Raw genomic sequence first — 20,298 nt, forward strand, 5'->3', positions numbered from 1 at the left:
AGGCAAACAGAATGTCAACGCTGACGCCTTCTCACGACCACCAAAAGAAATACACCCCATAGACCTAGTAAATCCCCCACTATATATTATGCATTGTATTATTATATTTATGGCACGAAAAAATTAAACACTTCTTCGAATCACAGGAACGCCTGTTTGAAAAACTGCAAAAAGCCATGAATAAATTTGAAAAATTTGAACAAAAAAAGGAAACTTTAAAAATCAAATTATATTTAAATGGACTGATTTAACACAACCTCATCCAAGAACAGAAAGATTATTTGACACTAAGAAAAGACTGATGATGTACATTAACAAAAACCCACCAATGGAAGAAATCCAAAAGCTTTTACAAGACAATTTACTCCCAGACACTACTGTCTACATTTCCCTAATAAAGAACTAGAACCAGTGCTTTTTACAAAACTTCTGAAATTGCTGAAGTTTCGCCAATCATGTTAGCTTCTTCAGAGCTTGACTGAAACTGGCTCCTATTTTACTCTGTAGCTGCTTATATATTGCTTAAGGGGGACTGATTCCCAAATTGGTGACAGGTAGAGACTTGACTCGCGATTAAGATTCTTAGGTTGTTTATAGATTTCTATACACTCTCGGATCTTTCGTTGGTAGAAGAACTGATTACATGCAAGAATTTTAGTTTTATCAAATAAAATTTTATATTCGGTTTTATGAGTGTGTTCGGCAACAGCTGATGAGTTTATTTGTCTTAGTCGTAAGGCTCTTTCGTGTTCTTTGAGCCTAGTTGGTATTTTTCGTCCGGTCTCTCCAATGTATTATTTGCCGCATATGCATGAAATGCTGTAAACTCCTGGCGTCTCAAATGGAATTTTATCTTTGACGGACCGCAGATGTTGAGAGATTTTTGGACAAGTGGTAAATCTGGTTTTGATGTTATACTTATTTAGAACTTTTGATATATGGTCAATGAAGTTTTTAATGTAAGAAAGGACCACAGTGGCAAGTGTAGGATTGCTTTCGACCTCATTGCTATTGGAAGGTTGTGGTGAAGTGTATTTTTTGATGGAACGTTTAATATCTTTAATGTGGACATTATTAGAAAGAAGAGCAGAAGAGTAAGGTGTTTTAATTCTGTTTTCAGTGACTCGGGCTGAGATAGTTTTACGGCTCTGTAAACAAGAGAGTTGATAACCGATGTCTGAACGCATCGCCCTAAAATCTCTAAAATCCAATCCAGGCATCGTGATCCTAAAAGCAGTTAAAGGGAATGCTACGGTGGTCATGGACACAAATGAATATCAGGAAAAGGTTCAAGATATTCGTACAGACGGATCATATCGTCAACTTAACAAAGATGCTACGCCATCTATGGATCACAACCTTAAATCTGTTATTAAGGCTTGTTCTCTATCAGACTCCGTAAAAAAATCTGTCACCCCTCACGACTCTAAAATTCCTCGTCTCTACGGACTTCCAAAGATTCACAAACCAGGATTACCTCTTCGACCTATTGTCAGCACCATTGGTTCTCCAACATATTCTCTAGCAAAATATCTAGCTTCCTTATTAAAACCCCTTACAGGGAAAACTGACAGTTTCGTACTTAATTCCTTTCACTTCATTGAACAATTAAAAGCATTACATTAGATAAACAATATATTCTAGTTAGTTTCGACGTAGAATCCCTCTTGACCAAAGTTCCTATTCCTGAAACTCTCGACATCGTTTCAGATATATTAAAATCCGAGAATCTGGAACCAAACCTTCTCGCCTTAATTGAAAAATGCTTATCGGGAACATATTTTTCTTATAACGGTCAAATTTTTGAACAAACGTCGGGAACAGCTATGGGTTCTCCACTATCACCAGTCATCGCGAATATATATATGAAAGCCTTTGAGAAGAATTCTCTCGACACCTTTCATCTAAAACCAAAATTATGGAAACGCTACGGCGATGATACTTTTGTTATTTGGCCTCATGGTTAAGAAATCTTAGTTGATTTTCTTAGACATTTAAACTCGATATACCCTAACATACGTTTTACCATTGAGTTGGAAGCTAATAATAACCTGCCATTCTTAGATATTCTTATCAATAGAAAATCAGACCTAACATTGGGTCATTGTGTTTACAGAAAACCTACGCACACAAACCGATTGAAGATATTAAACGTTCCATCAAAAAATACACTTCACAACAACCTTCCAATAGCAATGAGGCCGAAAGCAATCTTACACTTCCCACTGTGGTCTTTCCTTACATTCAAAACATCACTGACCACATATCAAAAGTTCTAAAGAAGTATAACGTCAAAACTATATTTACCACTTGTCCAAAAATCTCTGAACATCTGCGGTCGAAGACAAAATTCCATTTGAGACGCCAGGAGTTTACAGCATTCCATGCATATGCGGCAAGGAATAAAGGAATACATTGGAGAGACCGAACGAAAAATATCAACTAGACTCAAAGAACACGAAAGAGCCTTACGGCTAAGACAAATAAACTCATCAGCTGTTGCCGAACACACTCATGAAACCGGGCATAAAATTTTATTTGATAAAACTAAAATTCTTGCATGTAATCAGTTCTTCTACCAACGAAAAATCCGAGGTCTCTACCTGTAACCAATTTGGGAATTAGTCCTCCGAGACGGTGTTTATACCCACCATTAGAGTCCCCCCCCCCCTCAAGCAATATATAAGCAGGTACAGAGTAAAATACGAGCCGCTTTCAGTCAAGCTCTGAAGAAGCCAACAGGATGACTGGCGAAACGTCAGTAATTTCGACTAAGCAAAAATCGACACAGGAGGAATCCAGAAGTTTTATAAAAAGCATTACAGTAGCCTGTTGAAGTTTCTTTGAAAAATTAACTAGAACCAGTAATTATAATGACGTTCCAGGAAACGTTTAAAAATAATGTATTTAAACTCGTCATTTCTAACACTACCCGAAGATGTTAAAAATCAAAACGAACAGAAAGAAATAATCACACTACAAAGACATCACATCGAGGAATGACAGAAAATATAAAAAATATTAAGCAAAAATATTATTGGCCAAGCCTGGAAAAAGACGTAATAAATTTCGTTAATACATGCGAAATATGCCAGAAAACGAAATATGATAGACATCCTTATAAAATCGTTTTCAAGCCTACACCAATCGGAATTAAACCCTTAGAACATATTTATATGGAAATATACTCGATGTCAGGACAAAGATATCTTACAATAATAAATAACTTTTCTAAATTTGCAGCAGCTTAATGAAATTTCCCTCGAAATATGTCAAAGCTTGACTAAATTCAATTCAGATCATGGAACACCAAGTAAAATTACTACGGATAATGCACAAAGCTTTAAAAGTAACCTAGTACAATACTTGTGTAACACATATCGAATCGAGTTACATTTCACTACCCCGTATAATCCAAATTCAAACTCACCAGTCGAAACATTCTATTCTACCCTTAAGGAAAGTCTAGTCGCTCTAAAAAATGAACATCGTACTAAAACGATCCAAGAGCTAATGGATATCGCAATATTAAATTATAATAATAGTATACATTCTTCCCATGAGTATAATCCTTTCCAAATTGTAAAAGGAAATCTAAACTATCAATTAAATTTCGAGAAAAACCTAAATCAATTGCAAACAGATTATGTGTACGAACTTGCGGAAATCTTTAAGGAACTTAATAAAAAAATAAATTTAAAACCTAATGCAATAAAGGCAAATGTTTTAGCAAAACTAAATGAAAAACGCGAATTTCGGAAGTTGACACAAAAATTACAATGAAAGACACCCTAAGGATGTTAAAAGACATTTATAATTTTTAGGTAAGAATGAAGATTGCCATTCTCTTGCTGCCGCTAATCATAAGTGCCCAATATAAAATCGAAGATATAACAAATCCCCAGTTACCAGTACATCAAGGGAATAGTTATGTTGTAACAAACTTTCATCATGTCTACTATCATGTTAATTTGAGTAACTTACAGGATTGTTTAAAATTAACGAAATCAACGCTTTTACGAATTAATGCTACCCTAAGTAATTTAAATACGCCCTTAGGTCACTTATTAGTAACTTAGACCCTAGATCTTATTGACCAAGCGGAATCTATTTAAGCCTTTATTAATCATTATACCACTCCAGTAAAAAGAATTAAAAGAGGATTTCGTTGGAAAAGTACAAAAATATTTATTTGGAACTATAGACTCAGATGGTCGAAGATACAACCAATATATTAAACCCTATACCAAGACGTATCCTGAACCCAGACGATCGTTAAACGGCTAACAAAGGACATAGACGCTCAGTTGAATAATATAAAAAATAATCAGCAAAATATACTGACCCAAATTAACTACCTAGCAAAAATGACGCAAGCTATAACAATAACTTCTTATTTCATTGTCTTACTCAACAACCTGGAAAATAATCTTCGCGTTATTAATGAAATACGAATGAATCTGCAGACCGCTATCAACTCCGCTGAAATAAACGTAATGCACCACAGCATTTTTAAATACAAAGAACTTAAGGATATTATCTCTAAACTTGACCGGAAAACACGAATTCCTTTTGATAATATAATTAAATACTACGAGGTGGCGCGCGCTGATCAAAAATGACCTTATAATATTTTACGTAGCTATACCTCTTATTTTTAACAAGCCTTATGATCTGTACCGTATATACCCCAATTAGTAATAAAATCTCCGTTATAAACAACTCTGTATTCCGCAAACAATTAATTTATCTAGTCATTGTCCAATGATTCCAGTCGAATATAAAGAAACCTCAGCTACCTAATTAAATGATAACTCTATTGTAGTTATTCCGAATTCCCAAGAAAATATATATTTTTGTTGCCCCAATCAACAAATTGTTGAAATAATAAATAAACCATCTTTAATTCTGAACGCAGAGTGTAATGTTAAAATGAAAAATAATAGCTATGACTCTCAAAAAGGAGACGTAATTAATATAAGACTAAATCTTCCGTCAATAGTTATTAATCAAGAATTGGTTCAAAATATCGGACCACTACAGTTGAGAGAAATTAATGTTGAAAATATAAAAGAAGACACCCTTAACTTTGGTAAGCTCTAGTGTTCCGATTATTGTAATAACTATTATTATAATAATACTAATATTAATCATTGTATTCTATTATTATCTAAAAAGAAAACAAAATATAAAGGTGGACATAGAACTGAAAACTCTCGAAAATCAACCCCGATTTTCTCAAACTTGAGGAGGGAGGAGTTATATGGCCACTTATGATATTTCATTTGTAAAAAAATTGAAACCATCAAAAAAGAAACGTATTAATCTTATTGTGGAAACATCAGCTGATGCATTTAATTACTTAATTAACCAAAAGAGAATATGTTTTGAAGAAGAGCCAACATGCTCTAAATGCAGCGAAACCACAAGAATGAGCACTGTACATTACAAATAAAATGTTTAAAATGTTGTCTTAATTGTAAGTATATGAATACTATTGTGAATATCCCAAATATTGCGTATGATCACGTAGTTTTCGATCGCAATTGCACAGTATACAAAAAAGAAGTTGAGAAGATGAGGTCAAGAATTAAGTACGAATAGCAGTTAACAAGAACACGAGAGCTGTCTTTGTCAATTAATCTACAGACATTTCTCATGTAACAAATAGCGTCTCACCTACAGTACTAAAAATATTGCTTCTTCCGGTAACTATTGGGCTCTTTTTGTGAAAATTAGAATAGGAAGTGAAAATGTTGTAGATTCAGTTTACAGATCGCCTAATGACAATATTGACCTTTTACTTTCTTTGAGGAGATTCTGGAGGAGGACTCTATCGTTACTAATAATACGATAATAGTTGGGGATTTTAATACCAGGTTAGATTATAATAATCCAAATAAAAATAAATTAATAAATATTACAAAGGATGCTCGTTTTATTCAAATTATTCGGGATCATACGTCAGTACGTCGGCTTCCCTGATTGATCTCATATTGTCAAACTACGATTTAGTTGAATCATTACGCGATTTCCCACAGATTTCTGACCACATGATCATTGGATGTTATCTAGAAACCAAGCTACTAGAAGAAAAAAATCAAGTAAATTTCAGACGCCAGATTAATCAAGAAAACATGAATAAAATTTTCAGAATTGTATGGTATGCAGTGGAATTATAATTCTACCGATGTTAATGTGATATACGCGGCTTTTATAACTAACATAAAACAGGTTGTAGATTTATTTATTTAATCGTGTCTGACTACAACTTGTGACTAGAAATTATTAGATATTGTTCATATATCACTCCAATGTCTGGCGCATTTCACAGCATTTTCATTGCACGTCCAAAGGTCCCGGATGGTACATGGGGTTTGTAGCGATTGACACGCTAGAAGGTGCTCCATTGTCTGGGATTCTCCACATTCACACGTTTTCTCTTCCACGTATCCCCAATTCAGGAGGTTGTTCTTGGATCTCCTCATTTGGCACCGGAGTCGGTTGAGGGTTTTCCAGGTACCCCGGTCTAAGTCAGAGCCTGCAGGAAGTTTTTCTTTTATATTCCAGGTTGGGATGTCGTTGATTGCTAGGCGCTGTTCCCATTTTGTCTCCTTGGTAGCAGTTTTAGAGGCTGTGGGGGGCTGTGTAGATTACATAAAGCCTCGCCTTGATTTCAGTCTGGCCGCTGCCGGAATATATTGGTACATATGATGTCTGGTGTCTTCACATTGTCTGCTTCGTTCGGCCATGGCTAGGGTTTCCCTACGTATTTGCGGTGGTGCAATTCCGGCTAGCATGTAAAGCTGATCACGGTTAGTGGGTTTTAGACATCCGGTTATTAATCTACACGTGTCCTGCAGGACAGGGTCCAGTCAATGGGCATGTGATGATCTCTCCCATACGGGGGATGCATACTCGGCTGCGGAGTAGCACAGTGCGAGGGCCCAGGAGCGCAGAACGTTAGGGTCTGCCCCCCATCGAGCATTAGTCAGTTTCCGGATAATACCGTTTCTGGTGTTGACTTTGGCCTTGGTTTTATCGATATGCTTTCTGAACGTTAGGGAGCGGTCTAATGTAACACCTAGATAGACTGGGTTTGGGCAGTGTTACAGTCTGAGTTCCATTCTATTTGTAATTCCCTTCTCGCCTGTCGGTTATTGAGGTGGAATAGGCATGTCTGCGTTTTCGCTGTATTTGGGCGGAGCTGATTTGATCTGTAATAATCATTCAGTCTTGATAGGGATTCTGTTATCTGCTCCTCTTTCTCTGCGATGTTTTTTGACTGGCAGGTGATAGCTACGTCGTCAGCGTATATAAAGCTTCTTGTTGATGAAGGCCATTCTTCTGGTTCCTCCAACGGCTTCTCGTTCCTTGGAACTCTACACAATATCTTCTGTTAGATAGCATTGTTTTTATCACTGGTAGTCTCCTGTCATTCTGAAAATTTTTTTCAGTAATATTTTATGGTTTATGGTGTCATATACCGCCTTTAGATCTATAAAGATGGCCCCCGTTGTTTCCTTTCTCTCAAGGCCGTCCTCAATGTGTTGGGTGAGGCTTAGTACCTGAGCAGTACAGGATTTCCCAGGTCTGAATCCTGTTTGCTGGGCAATTAGATGGTTTTCGATTTGGGGCCCATACTTGTTAAGTATAAGGCGTTCGTAGAGTTTGAAAGGAGAGCACAACAGTGACACCGTACGGCAGCTTTTAGCATCTTCCCTTGGTTTCCCCGGTTTAAAGACGGCTACGATTTTAGCTTTTAGTCACAATTTTGGGATTGTATTGTTGGTCCAGCAGGAGTTATACATTTGAAGAATCCAGTTCTGGGCTGATGGGCCTAGGTTCATCAGGAACTCATTCAGGATTTGGTCTGGGCCTGGGGCCTTCCTGGCCTTCAGAGACTTGATTGCAGTTTTCAGTTCTGCAATGGTAAAGTAAGCCTCATTAGATTGTCTAGGCTGTTGTGCCATCCTGAAGGTGGGGGTCACTTTTACAGTTTGATCAGGCTTACCGTTTAAGAGTAGTTGATGTGCGATTTCGTTGGCGGTGACATTTACTTGGTCTTTGGAGCATGTTGGGTCTCCTGATAGCTTTTTTATGAGGCTCTAGGCTTTTCTGCTACTGTGTCTCATATCCAGGCCCTCGATCGTGTCTTTCCATGCTCCCTGTCTTTTCCTGCTTATGGAGTCAATCAGCTGGTTACCTAACTGTATGGTTTCTGACGAGAAGGGATTCTGTATTTTCTTTAGTGTTCTAAATATTCCTAGTATGTGCCTTTACTTTCGTTGGAGAGGCCGAGTATATACATATACTGTCTTCTTGATTATAGAGATGAACTCATCTTAAAATGCTGGAGTCGGTAGAAGATTTCTAATTTCTTCATCGATCTCTTTTGTAAATTTGTTCCAGTCAGCCTTACTTAGGTTAAACCTCCTTTTAAATGGGACCTTCTGCGGCATTATTACTAGTCTGAATTTTAGCATAATTGGTCGATGTTGGGAGTGTGGAAGAGGGTCCATGAGTGTTTTATTGCTAGTTCCAGCAAGAGAGTTGCCGGTGAAAATCAGGTCCGGGTTGTAGCCTCTCATCCATCTACCACTATTAAAGGAAGCGGGATGTTTCTGGTCATGGATGAGGGTCATGCCATTGTCTTCGGCCGACCTCTCCAGGAGTTCTCCATCCTCGATTGTGTCAAGATATCCCCAAGTTGTACTGTGACTATTGCTGTGACTAGTGGTTGGTTAAGATGTTGGGGGAATAAAAATCTCTCGTTCGGTGGTTTGTATATTGAGGATACCGTTATGTTTCAGAGGATAATCGTGATCAGCTCTATGTTGTTGAGTGTGGTGGCAAGTACATTAGTTACTTTGGTTATTGGTTTTACAAATATTACGCTGCCATATTGGTCATGGGGACATTCTTTCACTAGCGTCATTCCTGGTATGTTTGGACGGCGTTGTGTTGGACCTCTGTGTGTCTCCTGGAGGCATAGGATGTCACATGAGTTCTCTTTACATAGGTTGGAGATTAAGTCTTGCTTAGTATTTGAGATGCCTTCAACATTGAGTGATACGATTGTCAGATTTGGCTCTGAAAAGGGTCCTTTTTTCATGGTTTCGATCAGATCGCAATCAGTGTAGCTCAGTTTGTGGAAAGATTAGCCGGTTCTAATGCACCGTTGCCCAGGGGACGCCCGAATGAACTAATTGTGCATTCTTCGGGGAGGCTCTTTCCGTGTCCCCCAGGTTGTAGATAAGATGATACCAATGAAAAAAAAATATTAATGACAGAGTACCTTGGATGAGTCCTATAATACTTCAGACACAAATGGCACGAGATATCGCTCATAAAGAATTATTATGAAAGATGCATTGATCGGTGTAAGCGAAACAGCAAGAAAATGTGGCGAACGTTAAAGGGATTAATAATTTGAAGATGATTTGGATAATATAGAACAAAATTTTAATAACTTCTATATATATATATATATATATATATATATATATATATATATATATATATATATATATATATATATATATATATATATACAAAAAATATACAAAACAATCTTGAGGAAATTAGTACCGAAAATCTTAAGGATTTCACACGCTTTCAAACGCTGAATATAAATGAACTTAGTAGTATTGTAATGAAACTGAAAACTGATAACATATGCTATGTAAACTTTTTGAAAAATACTTTTTGTCATATCGGATATCCATTTTTATATTTAATAAATACTTCACTTAAGACAGGAAAAATTCCCGAAGAGATCAAGACAAGCGTTATTATACCTATACCCAAAGTACCAGTTCCGAGTGAACCTGCAGTTGCGTAGCTTCCTAGAAAAAAATAATCTAATTTTTAAAGGGCAGCCTGGGTTTCTGGAGAAACACTCGTCTAAATTGTCTTTACAATAAGTGTGCTCGAAATTGAGGTCTGACATTCATGACGGTAATATAGTTTTAACTGTGTTCGTTGATCTTCAAAGAGCTTTTGAAACCATTAGTTGAGGACGTCTGGTGGAAAAACTGTTTGTATATGGAATCAAACGGAATGTGCTTGTGTGGACAGTTAATTATCTATGTGACAGATTCCAAGTAACAAGGATTAATAACGTGGTATCTAATAAGTTAGAAAACAATATAGCTGTGCCCAGGGCAGTGTTAGGACCTTTGCTTTTTATTCTATATGTGAACGATATAGACAAAATTTTGAAAAATTGTTTTGTCAACCTTTTCGCGGATGATACTTTGCTATCAATTTCTGTGAAAAATTACTTTAAAGTGGTAGACAATATGAACTAGGAATTAAGGTTACTTAGTGACTGGTTGTGCATAAATAAAAAGTCAAATTTAAATAAAACAGCATATATTATTTGGTAGTAGACCAAATAGTAGATTAATAGGAAATGTTTCACAATTGAAGTATCTGGGAGTAGTTTTAGATTCTCAATTAAATTTCTCACAACATATAGATTATATTTGTAAAAAAAATGGAAAAAAGATAGGTTTTTTTTTTATTATTTTTGGTATTGTCATTTGCTTCTGATTTCTTGTAGAAACAGTGATGTTCATAGAATACAAGTGCTACAAAATAAAGCCATGCGGGCTATTCTGGGTTGTATATTTTACACTCCTATTCGTGTAATGCTTGGGTCTTTAGGGTGGTTGTCGGTGTCTCAGAGTATTGAGTTCCTACTTACAAGAAAATTTAATTGCTAGGTCTTACAAACATTCTTGTACTGTTGGGTGTAAAAATGATTTTGATATTTAGTTTGTTAAAACTCTACAAATGCAAAAAAACCTCTTTAGTGATGGGCTTCGATTGTTCAATGCTCTGTCGACATAAAAATGGTAATAGTATATTATGTAACAAGTGCGGTAAACGGCATTTGACTCACGAGTTTATTTGACACGAGCGGAGCGAGTGTTTAATAAACGAGCGATTTAAAAAGTTTACCGAACATGTTGCATACTATACTTTTTCTACGACCGTTAGTTTTTAGGTACATTTTCGCAAAACAACACGCATGACCGTCAGAACTGACAAACGTCACAATTAAAGCCGTGGGAAATATCTCCGAACACATCCGATTGCTCCCAAACCCGTGCGGTAAAATCCCGGAAATGTCCGAACTGGCTCCGAACCGTGGGAAACAAAACTGAGGTGGTAAAGTGACGCTTCCCACACGCTAGATCGGTGTGTAATTAGGTATTTTACAGACGGGAGTAGAAAAAAGATTCTTATATTAATATTAATATTAGTGCGAATTAGCTTTTGCTTTTATATAAATGTAATTTACTATCATTACTACGAAGCGTAGTTTTAGTAATGGTTGTGCGTAATAGCATATATGCTAATGATAATAAACCATTTCATTTCTAAGAGCGCCCTACGGTGCATTTCGAGCACTCAATTTCTGCATGATCAAATCGTTTAGCTCTGGATACTAGAGTAAAATTTCTTCTTAGAGATATTCGGGGACATCAAGTCAACTTTGGTTGGGTTCCTAGTCATTATCTGAAACGAGGCAACGCGTGCAATAGCCAAAGACGCGGTGAATTTACCACTCCAGAACATCAAGTTATGTTATAAAGAATTTTATCCGTATGTTAAGCATACTATTTGGAAATCTTGGATATCGAAATGGAAAGAAATCATATCTAGTTTGAGTAGTTTGAGAAGCAAACATTGTTGCAGCCCGGTCCATTTACATCGAATAACAGTGAGACCTAACAATTTGTGCCAGTGTGGAGAGGTAGGAGAGTTACAGCACATTTTATTTGATTGCACCCTCCATATGAACTTGAGTGAATATTTTTATGAGAGCTTACTGAGAGTCGGAATCCCTGTCCATATACATTCTCTTTTGTTTCATCCAGCTAACCTAGAATCTATTGCACGCCTTATAGGAAAATTGTTGCACGCTTGTGGCATTCGCTTATAGGCTAACCTTGTGGGCGGTTTTCAGTACTTAGCTTCTGAGTGGAACTACTTGATTCTTCTGAATATGATAGCTTTAATTGACTGTTTTTTATTTCGTTAACATAACGCGCCGAGAAATGGGCGAATGACCAAATCAGTTGTACCGAGCCGAGAACGAATAGCACTTTCTCTCTCTCTATTCTGTGCTACTGGAGTGATTGCCACATATGGCAACTGGCAAGGAAATTAACAAACAAGAAAAATGAACGTAACCTCAAAACAACGTGTGTAATATGTTTTTAAATTTAAACACCATTTGGGATCAGTAAATATGAGTGATTCAGAACTTAGTATTAGTGACTTGGAATTACAGGAGAGCTTTGCACGAGGCATTTTAAAGCCGGGTCTAAACAAAATTGAAAAAGCTCCGAAAACCTTTGTAAATGACGTGAAAGGACTGAAACAAAAACTTAAAGAAATCAAGTTAAAGTTACCCTGGCTAGAAAGATTAGATTGCGTTAATTCTCAGGCACCGTTAGCCCCCGAACTTGCAGTTAAAATTTTTGACCAAGAAAACAAAAGACAAAATCAACTTAAAAACAACAAAAAACTGAAGCAATATAGTCCAAGTGAAGATCCAGTTCTCAATGATTTTAAAAGGGAGACCATGTTTTATCGTCAAGCTCAAGCTGCTGTGTGTGAGGCGATTCCGAAGTTGAACGCTCTGGGAATACCAACGAAGAGACCTGATGATTATTTTGTGGAGATGGCGAAAACTGACATTCATATGCAAAAAATAAGGGAACATCTTATGCAGAAACAACAACAGCAGCAAAGGAGTGAGAGGGTTAAGCACCTGCGTCAACAAAGGAAAGAAGGAAAAATGCTGCAGATACAAACCAAGTTGCAAAGGCAACAAGAAAAAAAGGAGATGATGGATCAAGTTAAAAAGTACCGAAAAGGTGTGTCAAAGGGTCTGGATTTCTTGGAGAGTAAGAAAGGCAACTCTATATCCAGGAAAGCACTAGAAAAACGCAAATTTAAAGACCAAAAATTTGGATTTGGCGGTAAAAAGAGGGGATTAAAAATAAACACCAAGGAGAGTGCCGGTGATATCAGTGAATACAAAAGACAAAAGCCAGCAAATAAAGGAAAACCTAAAAACAAAGTTATGAAAAACAGACCAGGCAAAAGTAAACGAATGAAGAACAAGTCCAAGAAGAAATAAAGTTATTATAATATAATTTAGCTATAAGTTATTGTTTGATTTCCCAATAAAAGATACTTAAGGGTGCTATTTATTTTGTACTCATTATCCTTTGTAGTTAAGGTTGATGCTTGGAGTATAACCAGACTTTTATTTAATTGGAGGTAAAGTATTTATCTAAAGAAAAGCTTTTCCTTTTAAACAGAAGATATGTTTGTACATAAAAAAAGAAAAAACCTTTGATTCCGGTTTATTGCCAATTTATGTAATTAGTGCTTTGGTACATTTCCAAAAGAAATAAGGTATGTATAATATAGAATTCAAAATCCCAGCAAAATTCCATAATCATGCTTAATGAGGCCTTTGTCACAATATTTTTTCGAGTTGTTTATACTTGGTGTTTTGCTACTTATTCCCCAAATAAATTTGCGATCAGCTATTGCATTAACAACAGAGTAGTTCACCACGGCGAATAATTTTAGCATAGAATGTTTATTGGTCTGTGGCATAGCCAAAATAAATTTTAATTTTAGAATATCTTAATATCTCCATACCATTATGTCAAATGTTGTTACTTGCTTCCTAAAATAAATTTGAATAATGCATTTTTAAAAAACTATTCCCAATCAAAAAATTGTGAAACCCAAGGGTCAACACTCAACGGACAACGGAAATTTCTGGAACGCTCTGGAATTACGGCGCCACCTGTCGTCGTTAATTTCGATCTGTGCATAACTGCATAAAAGGGTTTTCTGGGTGGTAGCCGCTGCAGAAGTGGTTTAGATTGCGTACGTGTTTGTAGTTTTCTGTGGCTATAGTCACTACGAAGAATTAAGTGTAAAATTAGATTCACGAAGAAAGGAAAATGTCTCTGCTCCCGTTTTTGGTCGACGAGTGCCCTTACCGGCGTTCCGCAAAATGGGCTACTTTCTCTGATCCTGACTTAGAGGATTTGCTGCCACTCGCCGCCCTTTTGCAACACAGGCGGCCGCATCATGGCATCCACGGGCACCTTAAAAGCCATGGCGACAAAAATACCACAATTTCCCACGAAAAGGATCATTTTCAAGCTCGCGTTGACATTCAACAGTTCAAACCTGAAGAAGTCTCGGTGAAGCTGTCAGACGACAATACTGTGACCGTAGAAGGCAAACACGAGGAGAGACAAGATGATCATGGTTTTATATCTAGACATTTTGTAAGGAAGTATGTCTTGCCAGAGGGAACAGATTTGAAAAAGCTCAAGTCAAAACTGTCCTCCGATGGAGTTCTAAGTATCACAGCGCCGAAAAAGCAAGAAGCAAAGCAGGTTGAATACAAGGAAATTCCCATCATTAGGACTGGGGAACCAGCTAAAAGGATTGAACAGACTCCAGTAGAAAATGATGCCAAGAAAGCTAAGCTGTAAAACCTCTTACATTCCAACATTTTTTTACTTAATGTGTTAATCTGTAGAAACTGCTTTCTTTTTGTATTCAATGCTTAAAATAAATGTTTTCATGTGTATTGTAACCATCTAATCAATAAACTCACTTTAACTTGATGATTGTTTTTTGTGCCAAATGTAATACTTATTGTCATTATTTTCATATAACCTAAATTAAACAACGCTGAGGAAAAGTTCTTTAATTTCACTTCCATTATATTTGTTTACATAAAAAAACAATATATATTTTTTAAACTATTTATTGACAAAATGTTGGTATTACAAAAATAATACAAAATAATAATGGACATAACCTAAGATACTTCAATCAGTTCATATTAAATTTTATTTCTATCTTTGCGAGGTTTCTTATTTTTTCTATCGCCAGGACTAACATTCTGCAACCTTTTAACGCTAGCCGCAGGTTTACCCGTCTTGATGATGGGGATTTCTTTGTACTCCAGGCGTTTTCCTTCTTTCTTCGGGGCAGTTATGCTGAGAACTCCATCAGAGGACAATCTAGACCGTAGCTGTTTTATGTCGCAGTCTTCGGGCAATTTATACTTTCTAACAAAATGCCTGGAAATATATCCATGTTCATCCTGTCTTTCTTCATGTTTTCCTTCCACAGTAATAGAATTATCATCTGTTACTTTAACAGACAATTCCTCTGGTTTAAATTGTTGCACATCCACGCTGACCGAAAAAGTGTCTTTGTCGACAGTTATCGAAGTGTCTTTCTGTAACTGGGAAAGATGTTCTTGAACTTCCTTCAAATTTGTTGAAAGCGAAGTTGGGACCACTAACTGATATATATCCTCTGGTTCAATAAAACTCGACAATCTGGATATTTTGCGACAAAAGGGATCGTGATCAAATAACAACGGTAACAAAGCCATTTTCCAATTCCTTCCTTTCTAATTCGCAAATTCGCTTAATCTATGCTTCTCGCGCTTCCAAAATTCAAACTGCCGGCCGGCTCACCGATGTCGCTTTTATAAACCAATGGAATTATCGAGAATTGTTCTGTCAAATCCTGAAAGTTCGCTCATATTCGAGATTGGTTGCCCGTTCCAAGAATGTTGCCCCATGAGTTAATTTTTTTTTGGTGTATTTAAAAGTCATTTATTTCAAAATAATAATAAAAGCATAAAGAAATGTTTCCATTTGTGTACATAAAGGACAATCACTTTTGTGAAGTTTTTGTTGTATTTGATGAAAATTATTTTAGAGTTTCATGGGGCTGAAACAACTGTTTGATAAACATTGTTATTAGCAATGCTCTGCTAATTTCCAATACTTTACGGGAAAGAAAGGTATTCATGCACAGACTCCGGAAAGATTGCAACTTTGTTGTTAAATCACTAAAACTATACTCGATCAAATAAAATATACAATGGCAAAACGCGCACGTTATTCTCATCGAGTGGAAGGAAGATCTTAATAGTAATCTCCCTCCTACCCTACTTCCAATTATCCTCCTAACATTTTGCAAGTAATCTAGTTTGTATTAAGCGAATAAAAATTGTCGAACTGCACCGAGTCACACAATTATTACAAAATATTTGACATTATCGCGTCTTTTGGCGGTTCTTATTTGTTCCACCCCGTAATTTTTTCCCACTTTCTCGGATTACAGCCGAATTATCGTGCTAAATTTCATAACTGTACCTAATCGCTGATTTTCTTGTGTAAAAATGCATATTTAAGGCGAGAGTAAGTGGGAAACTAGTTGATACAAACTGCTTAACCAGGCCAACATTCAACGAACAGTATTCAAAACCGTCTAGAACACTCCATACTGTTCTATGTCTGTATAAAATGCCGAGCAACCCCAGGAATCAACAACAAAAGAATTAGACAGCAAAGTGTGCATTTAGTGGTAAACGTGAGAGTATTTTCAAAGTTCAACATGGCTCTTTTACCGTGGTTGCTCGCCGATCCATTTGATACCGTACTGGTTTCTGCTCGGCCTTCCAGAATTTTGGATCAGCACTTTGGGCTTGGTTTGGATCCGGAAGATTTATTCCAGCCATTGAATCTCAACAATAAACAACTAACAAGGACTCCAGCGGGCTACTTGAGAAGCTGGCGCACAGCATCTTCCGGTAAAGACTCCGGTTCAACTGTGAGCTTTGACAAGGACAAATTTCAAGCTAATTTGGATGTGCAGCAATTTAAGCCAGAGGAGATTTCCGTGAAAGTCACTGGAGACAATGTGCTAACAATTGAAGGCAAACACGAAGAGCAGAAAGACGAGCATGGATACATATCGAGACATTTTGTGAGGAGGTATGTGTTGCCTAAGAATTGCAATATGGAGAAGATTGAGTCCAAGCTGTCATCTGATGGAATATTAACCATTACGGCTCCGAATGTTGAAAGTACAGATGTTGAGCACAAGAGCATTCCGATTACACAAACAGGGGAACCCGCTAAACAGATTGAGCAAAAGAAGTAAATCTGTTGTTTTTCAGTATTTATTTACTTAATGTATTTTTGTAAGACTGTTTTGTTTGTAAGTTACCGCTAGATTGTTTTGAATTGTAGATTTTCCTTTAAATTTTGAATAAATCTTCTTAAACTAAAAGGACTTTTTTTATTCGAATAAACAATTAACGTATAGTGCTGCCAATTTTATGAGATTTTCATTTTCTTTTTCGCCCTTAGAAACTATTTGAGATTCCTTAAAAAAATTTAAATCACGTAAGGATTTTGAAATAATAAAAAGTGTAAGATATAAAAGAGACGAAGTGGGGACAAAACTTTTATTTTTTTAGTGAACCTTAGTTGAAGTTTCTGTAATTTCTATAAGTATTTTTTCGTTTAAATATTGCAACATGTTTACTACCAAATTGCAAGAAATGTAGCAGATATAAATACCAGGCATTTTTAATCAAATTTGTGCAACATAACTTTAACTAACCTCTATGAAAAATGTAAATCAACGTAAAATCACCAACGATGATGACTCTTAAAAGTGCAAATAACACTATATGGAAAATTAAATATCCCACGCGAAAAATCGAAGTAAAAAAAATGTTCAGAAGCAACTGTAGAATCCTCCTCAGCTTATTGCTTCATCACAAGTAATTATTGATGAACGTTTTGCTTCCAAACATGATTATAAAAAATGCCAATGTACAATTTGTTTAGTAACTGTAGGTTTTGCAAAATATAACGAAGAAAATTAAAACCTATTATAAAACAAGTCAATAAACAATTTGTTTTAAAGAACAGTAACTGTAAAAATATGTAACCTAAATTAGCCCTAAATGTAATACAATTGCACAGAAATTAGTTTTAAAGATTGCATAAATTAATATAATTAGTATAATTGGGTTTTATTTAACATTTCAAACATATATCCTCATTTCTCTCGTTTCTAGTATTGGAATGATGGATTTGCCATATACGCCCATAATTTATTCTATACGTGGTAAAAACATTTTTGCATTGTTGGGCCATTTAATACCCACAAATGCTAAAAAGTATCGTTTATAATTATACAAATTTAAACAAGAACCTTTAAAAACAAAATTCTACCAAAATAATCAAGTCCATTTTCCACGAAAAAAATGGCATCCTGTTTATCAAAAAATTGCCAGTTAAAAATACATGCAGAAATTATACGGGCTTAACTGTTAATAATTATTCAGAAAATTTTCGAATAACCTATATAATTTAAATTGTCAATGTGGGCTATATTAAAAAAAATGGATATTGTGAAAACATTTTTGGGTATCCTAACCTGATTTAATTTAATGGAATAAAAAAGCAACCCTCACTTTCACTTCATGTCATTGTAGATTTCGACCAAAAGTTAAACTCTACGAAAACAACTGATCAATTGCCTCATCTCCCAACTGCAACATTAATTAACAGCATACAAAATATGCATTTTAAGTATCATAATAAGAAAAATACTTCCTTTTCCTTACCCTCTGGTGAATATTTTAAGAGTTGATTTTGACTTGACTTGCCAACAAATAATAATGTACTAAAAAACACTTGAGCAGCTACTAGTTTTTATAGACATTTTTTACTTGCCCATGCAAAATGGGATTATTTTAATTTAACTAGATTTTTTCAGTTCCTTTTCCAAATATCTCCTATAACGTTTTTTTTTCAAGCTGCACGAGACATTGAAAAACCATTTATGGGTCAACGGAAAAAAAGTAAAATTCGGTTTCCTTTTTATTTTTATTTTATTACATTAACACAAAACTTCCCAACATACTGGGAAGACCTAATTACAAAAAAATGCAGTTACTGGCTCACATTACCAAAACGAAAATTGAAATGAAAAAAAAAACGCAGAAAATTTACTGTTTCTTCTGTTCGATCTGCTTTGCGGGCTCGCCGGTTTGGGTGATGGGAATATTCTTGTGTTCGACTTCGCTGCTTTGAACCGGTGGGGCCGTGATGGACAACACCCCATCAGAAGACAGCTTCGATTGAATCTTCTCGACGTCGTAATTCTTCGGCAAGACATACCTCCTTACAAAATGCCTGGAAATGTATCCATGCTCATCCTGTTTTTCTTCGTGTTTCCCTTCGATGGTCAGCACGTTGTCTGCGACTTTCACGGAAATTTCTTCCGGTTTAAACTGCGAAACGTCGAGATTTGCCTGGAACTTATCCTTATCGAAGCTGACTAAAGAACCAGAGTCCTTCTCTGACGCGTTAGGACGCCAGTTTCTCAAGTAGCCGGCCGGTGTCCGACTGAGGATCCTGTTGTTCAAGTTAAGAGGCTGCAAGAGATCGTCAGAGTCCAGCCCGAGTCCGAAATGTTGGTCCAGAATCCTCGATGGGCGTAACCAGTACGAGGAATATGGAGGTTCGTCGAACAACAACGGTAATAGAGACATTTTCTTTTCGCTCGGTTAATTACTTTCACTCGTTGCTGTTATGTCGCGTTATTGCCGAGGGCGCCGGCAGGCTCACTATTTATACTGTCTCCGAACTTTCGCGAAGATTCAAGGACGTCTCGACGAACGCTCTAGTCGGCGCTGGAATCGACTTGTTACCCGTTCATGGGATGTGGGTTCCCGATGTATTATATGCGTCTGGGGGCCATTGACTGCAGAAATATAAAATTTAATTATCGTTTATTAATTTTAACGTTTATAGTCTGAGATAGAAGGAAGTAGCTTTTGAAACACATGATTTAATTATGAAAGCGCAACGTAAGCATTTTAATGCATATTCTGATTTTGTTTATTCATTCAATTATTAACAGAAAGAACAAAAAGCTGCCTACATATCTAGGTAGGAAGGAGTACAAACATTTTTTTAGGAGTACAAACGAAAGACCGCACAAGGTCTAATTTTACAAAAATAGCTATTTGTTTTTATCTTTATAGAGATAAGTGAGGTAAACATATTGTGTCGGAACTGGGATTCCCTGTTATAGTTACTTGGCGCTTTTCTGATGATTAAATTAAATTAACTTAATTAATTATTAAATTATTTCTACAGCCGAGGACGTTTGGGAGGCTTCTGTTTATCCCTTGTATACTTTTGAATAACTTGAATAACTTAAAACAAATTGAAATTAACTTGCACTCTTGCATCTCTAAATACAAAATTTTTATTACTCCAAACAAAGTGGCCTTTAACAGAATATTAGTTTTAAAAGAATTATATTGTAGCCATTAAATTCTGTGTAAAAATTTCCCATAACAAAAACGTTAAAGCGTTTTTTTGAAAATGCACATTTTCAAAAAAC

At 36.1% G+C, this 20,298-nt stretch overlaps 5 protein-coding genes across 5 annotated transcripts; 3 read left to right on the plus strand and 2 right to left on the minus strand.

The window, feature by feature from the left end:
• Positions 1–12,149: 12,149 nt before the first annotated feature.
• LOC132697968 (probable rRNA-processing protein EBP2 homolog) lies at positions 12,150–13,231 on the plus strand. Its single transcript, XM_060663766.1, has one exon. The coding sequence runs from the start codon at positions 12,266–12,268 to the stop codon at positions 13,160–13,162; it is 897 nt and encodes a 298-aa protein (XP_060519749.1). The 5' UTR covers positions 12,150–12,265; the 3' UTR covers positions 13,163–13,231.
• Positions 13,232–13,845: 614 nt separating this feature from the next.
• LOC132698706 (alpha-crystallin A chain-like) lies at positions 13,846–14,684 on the plus strand. The gene has a single exon (XM_060664906.1). It carries the CDS (start codon positions 14,007–14,009, stop codon positions 14,547–14,549), a length of 543 nt encoding a protein of 180 aa, XP_060520889.1. The 5' UTR covers positions 13,846–14,006; the 3' UTR covers positions 14,550–14,684.
• A 150-nt stretch (positions 14,685–14,834) lies between these two features.
• LOC132698702 (alpha-crystallin B chain-like) lies at positions 14,835–15,587 on the minus strand. The gene has a single exon (XM_060664903.1). It carries the CDS (start codon positions 15,464–15,466, stop codon positions 14,906–14,908), a length of 561 nt encoding a protein of 186 aa, XP_060520886.1. The 5' UTR covers positions 15,467–15,587; the 3' UTR covers positions 14,835–14,905.
• Positions 15,588–16,323: 736 nt separating this feature from the next.
• LOC132698703 (protein lethal(2)essential for life-like) lies at positions 16,324–17,157 on the plus strand. The gene has a single exon (XM_060664904.1). The coding sequence runs from the start codon at positions 16,480–16,482 to the stop codon at positions 17,026–17,028; it is 549 nt and encodes a 182-aa protein (XP_060520887.1). The 5' UTR covers positions 16,324–16,479; the 3' UTR covers positions 17,029–17,157.
• A 1,594-nt stretch (positions 17,158–18,751) lies between these two features.
• On the minus strand, positions 18,752–19,547 carry LOC132698704 (protein lethal(2)essential for life-like). Its single transcript, XM_060664905.1, has one exon. It carries the CDS (start codon positions 19,436–19,438, stop codon positions 18,893–18,895), a length of 546 nt encoding a protein of 181 aa, XP_060520888.1. The 5' UTR covers positions 19,439–19,547; the 3' UTR covers positions 18,752–18,892.
• Positions 19,548–20,298: the final 751 nt, after the last annotated feature.

This window comes from Cylas formicarius, unplaced genomic scaffold (assembly GCF_029955315.1).
Source record: "Cylas formicarius isolate icCylForm1 unplaced genomic scaffold, icCylForm1.1 PGA_scaffold_2__14_contigs__length_35257938, whole genome shotgun sequence".
NCBI classification, from domain to species: domain Eukaryota; kingdom Metazoa; phylum Arthropoda; class Insecta; order Coleoptera; family Brentidae; genus Cylas; species Cylas formicarius.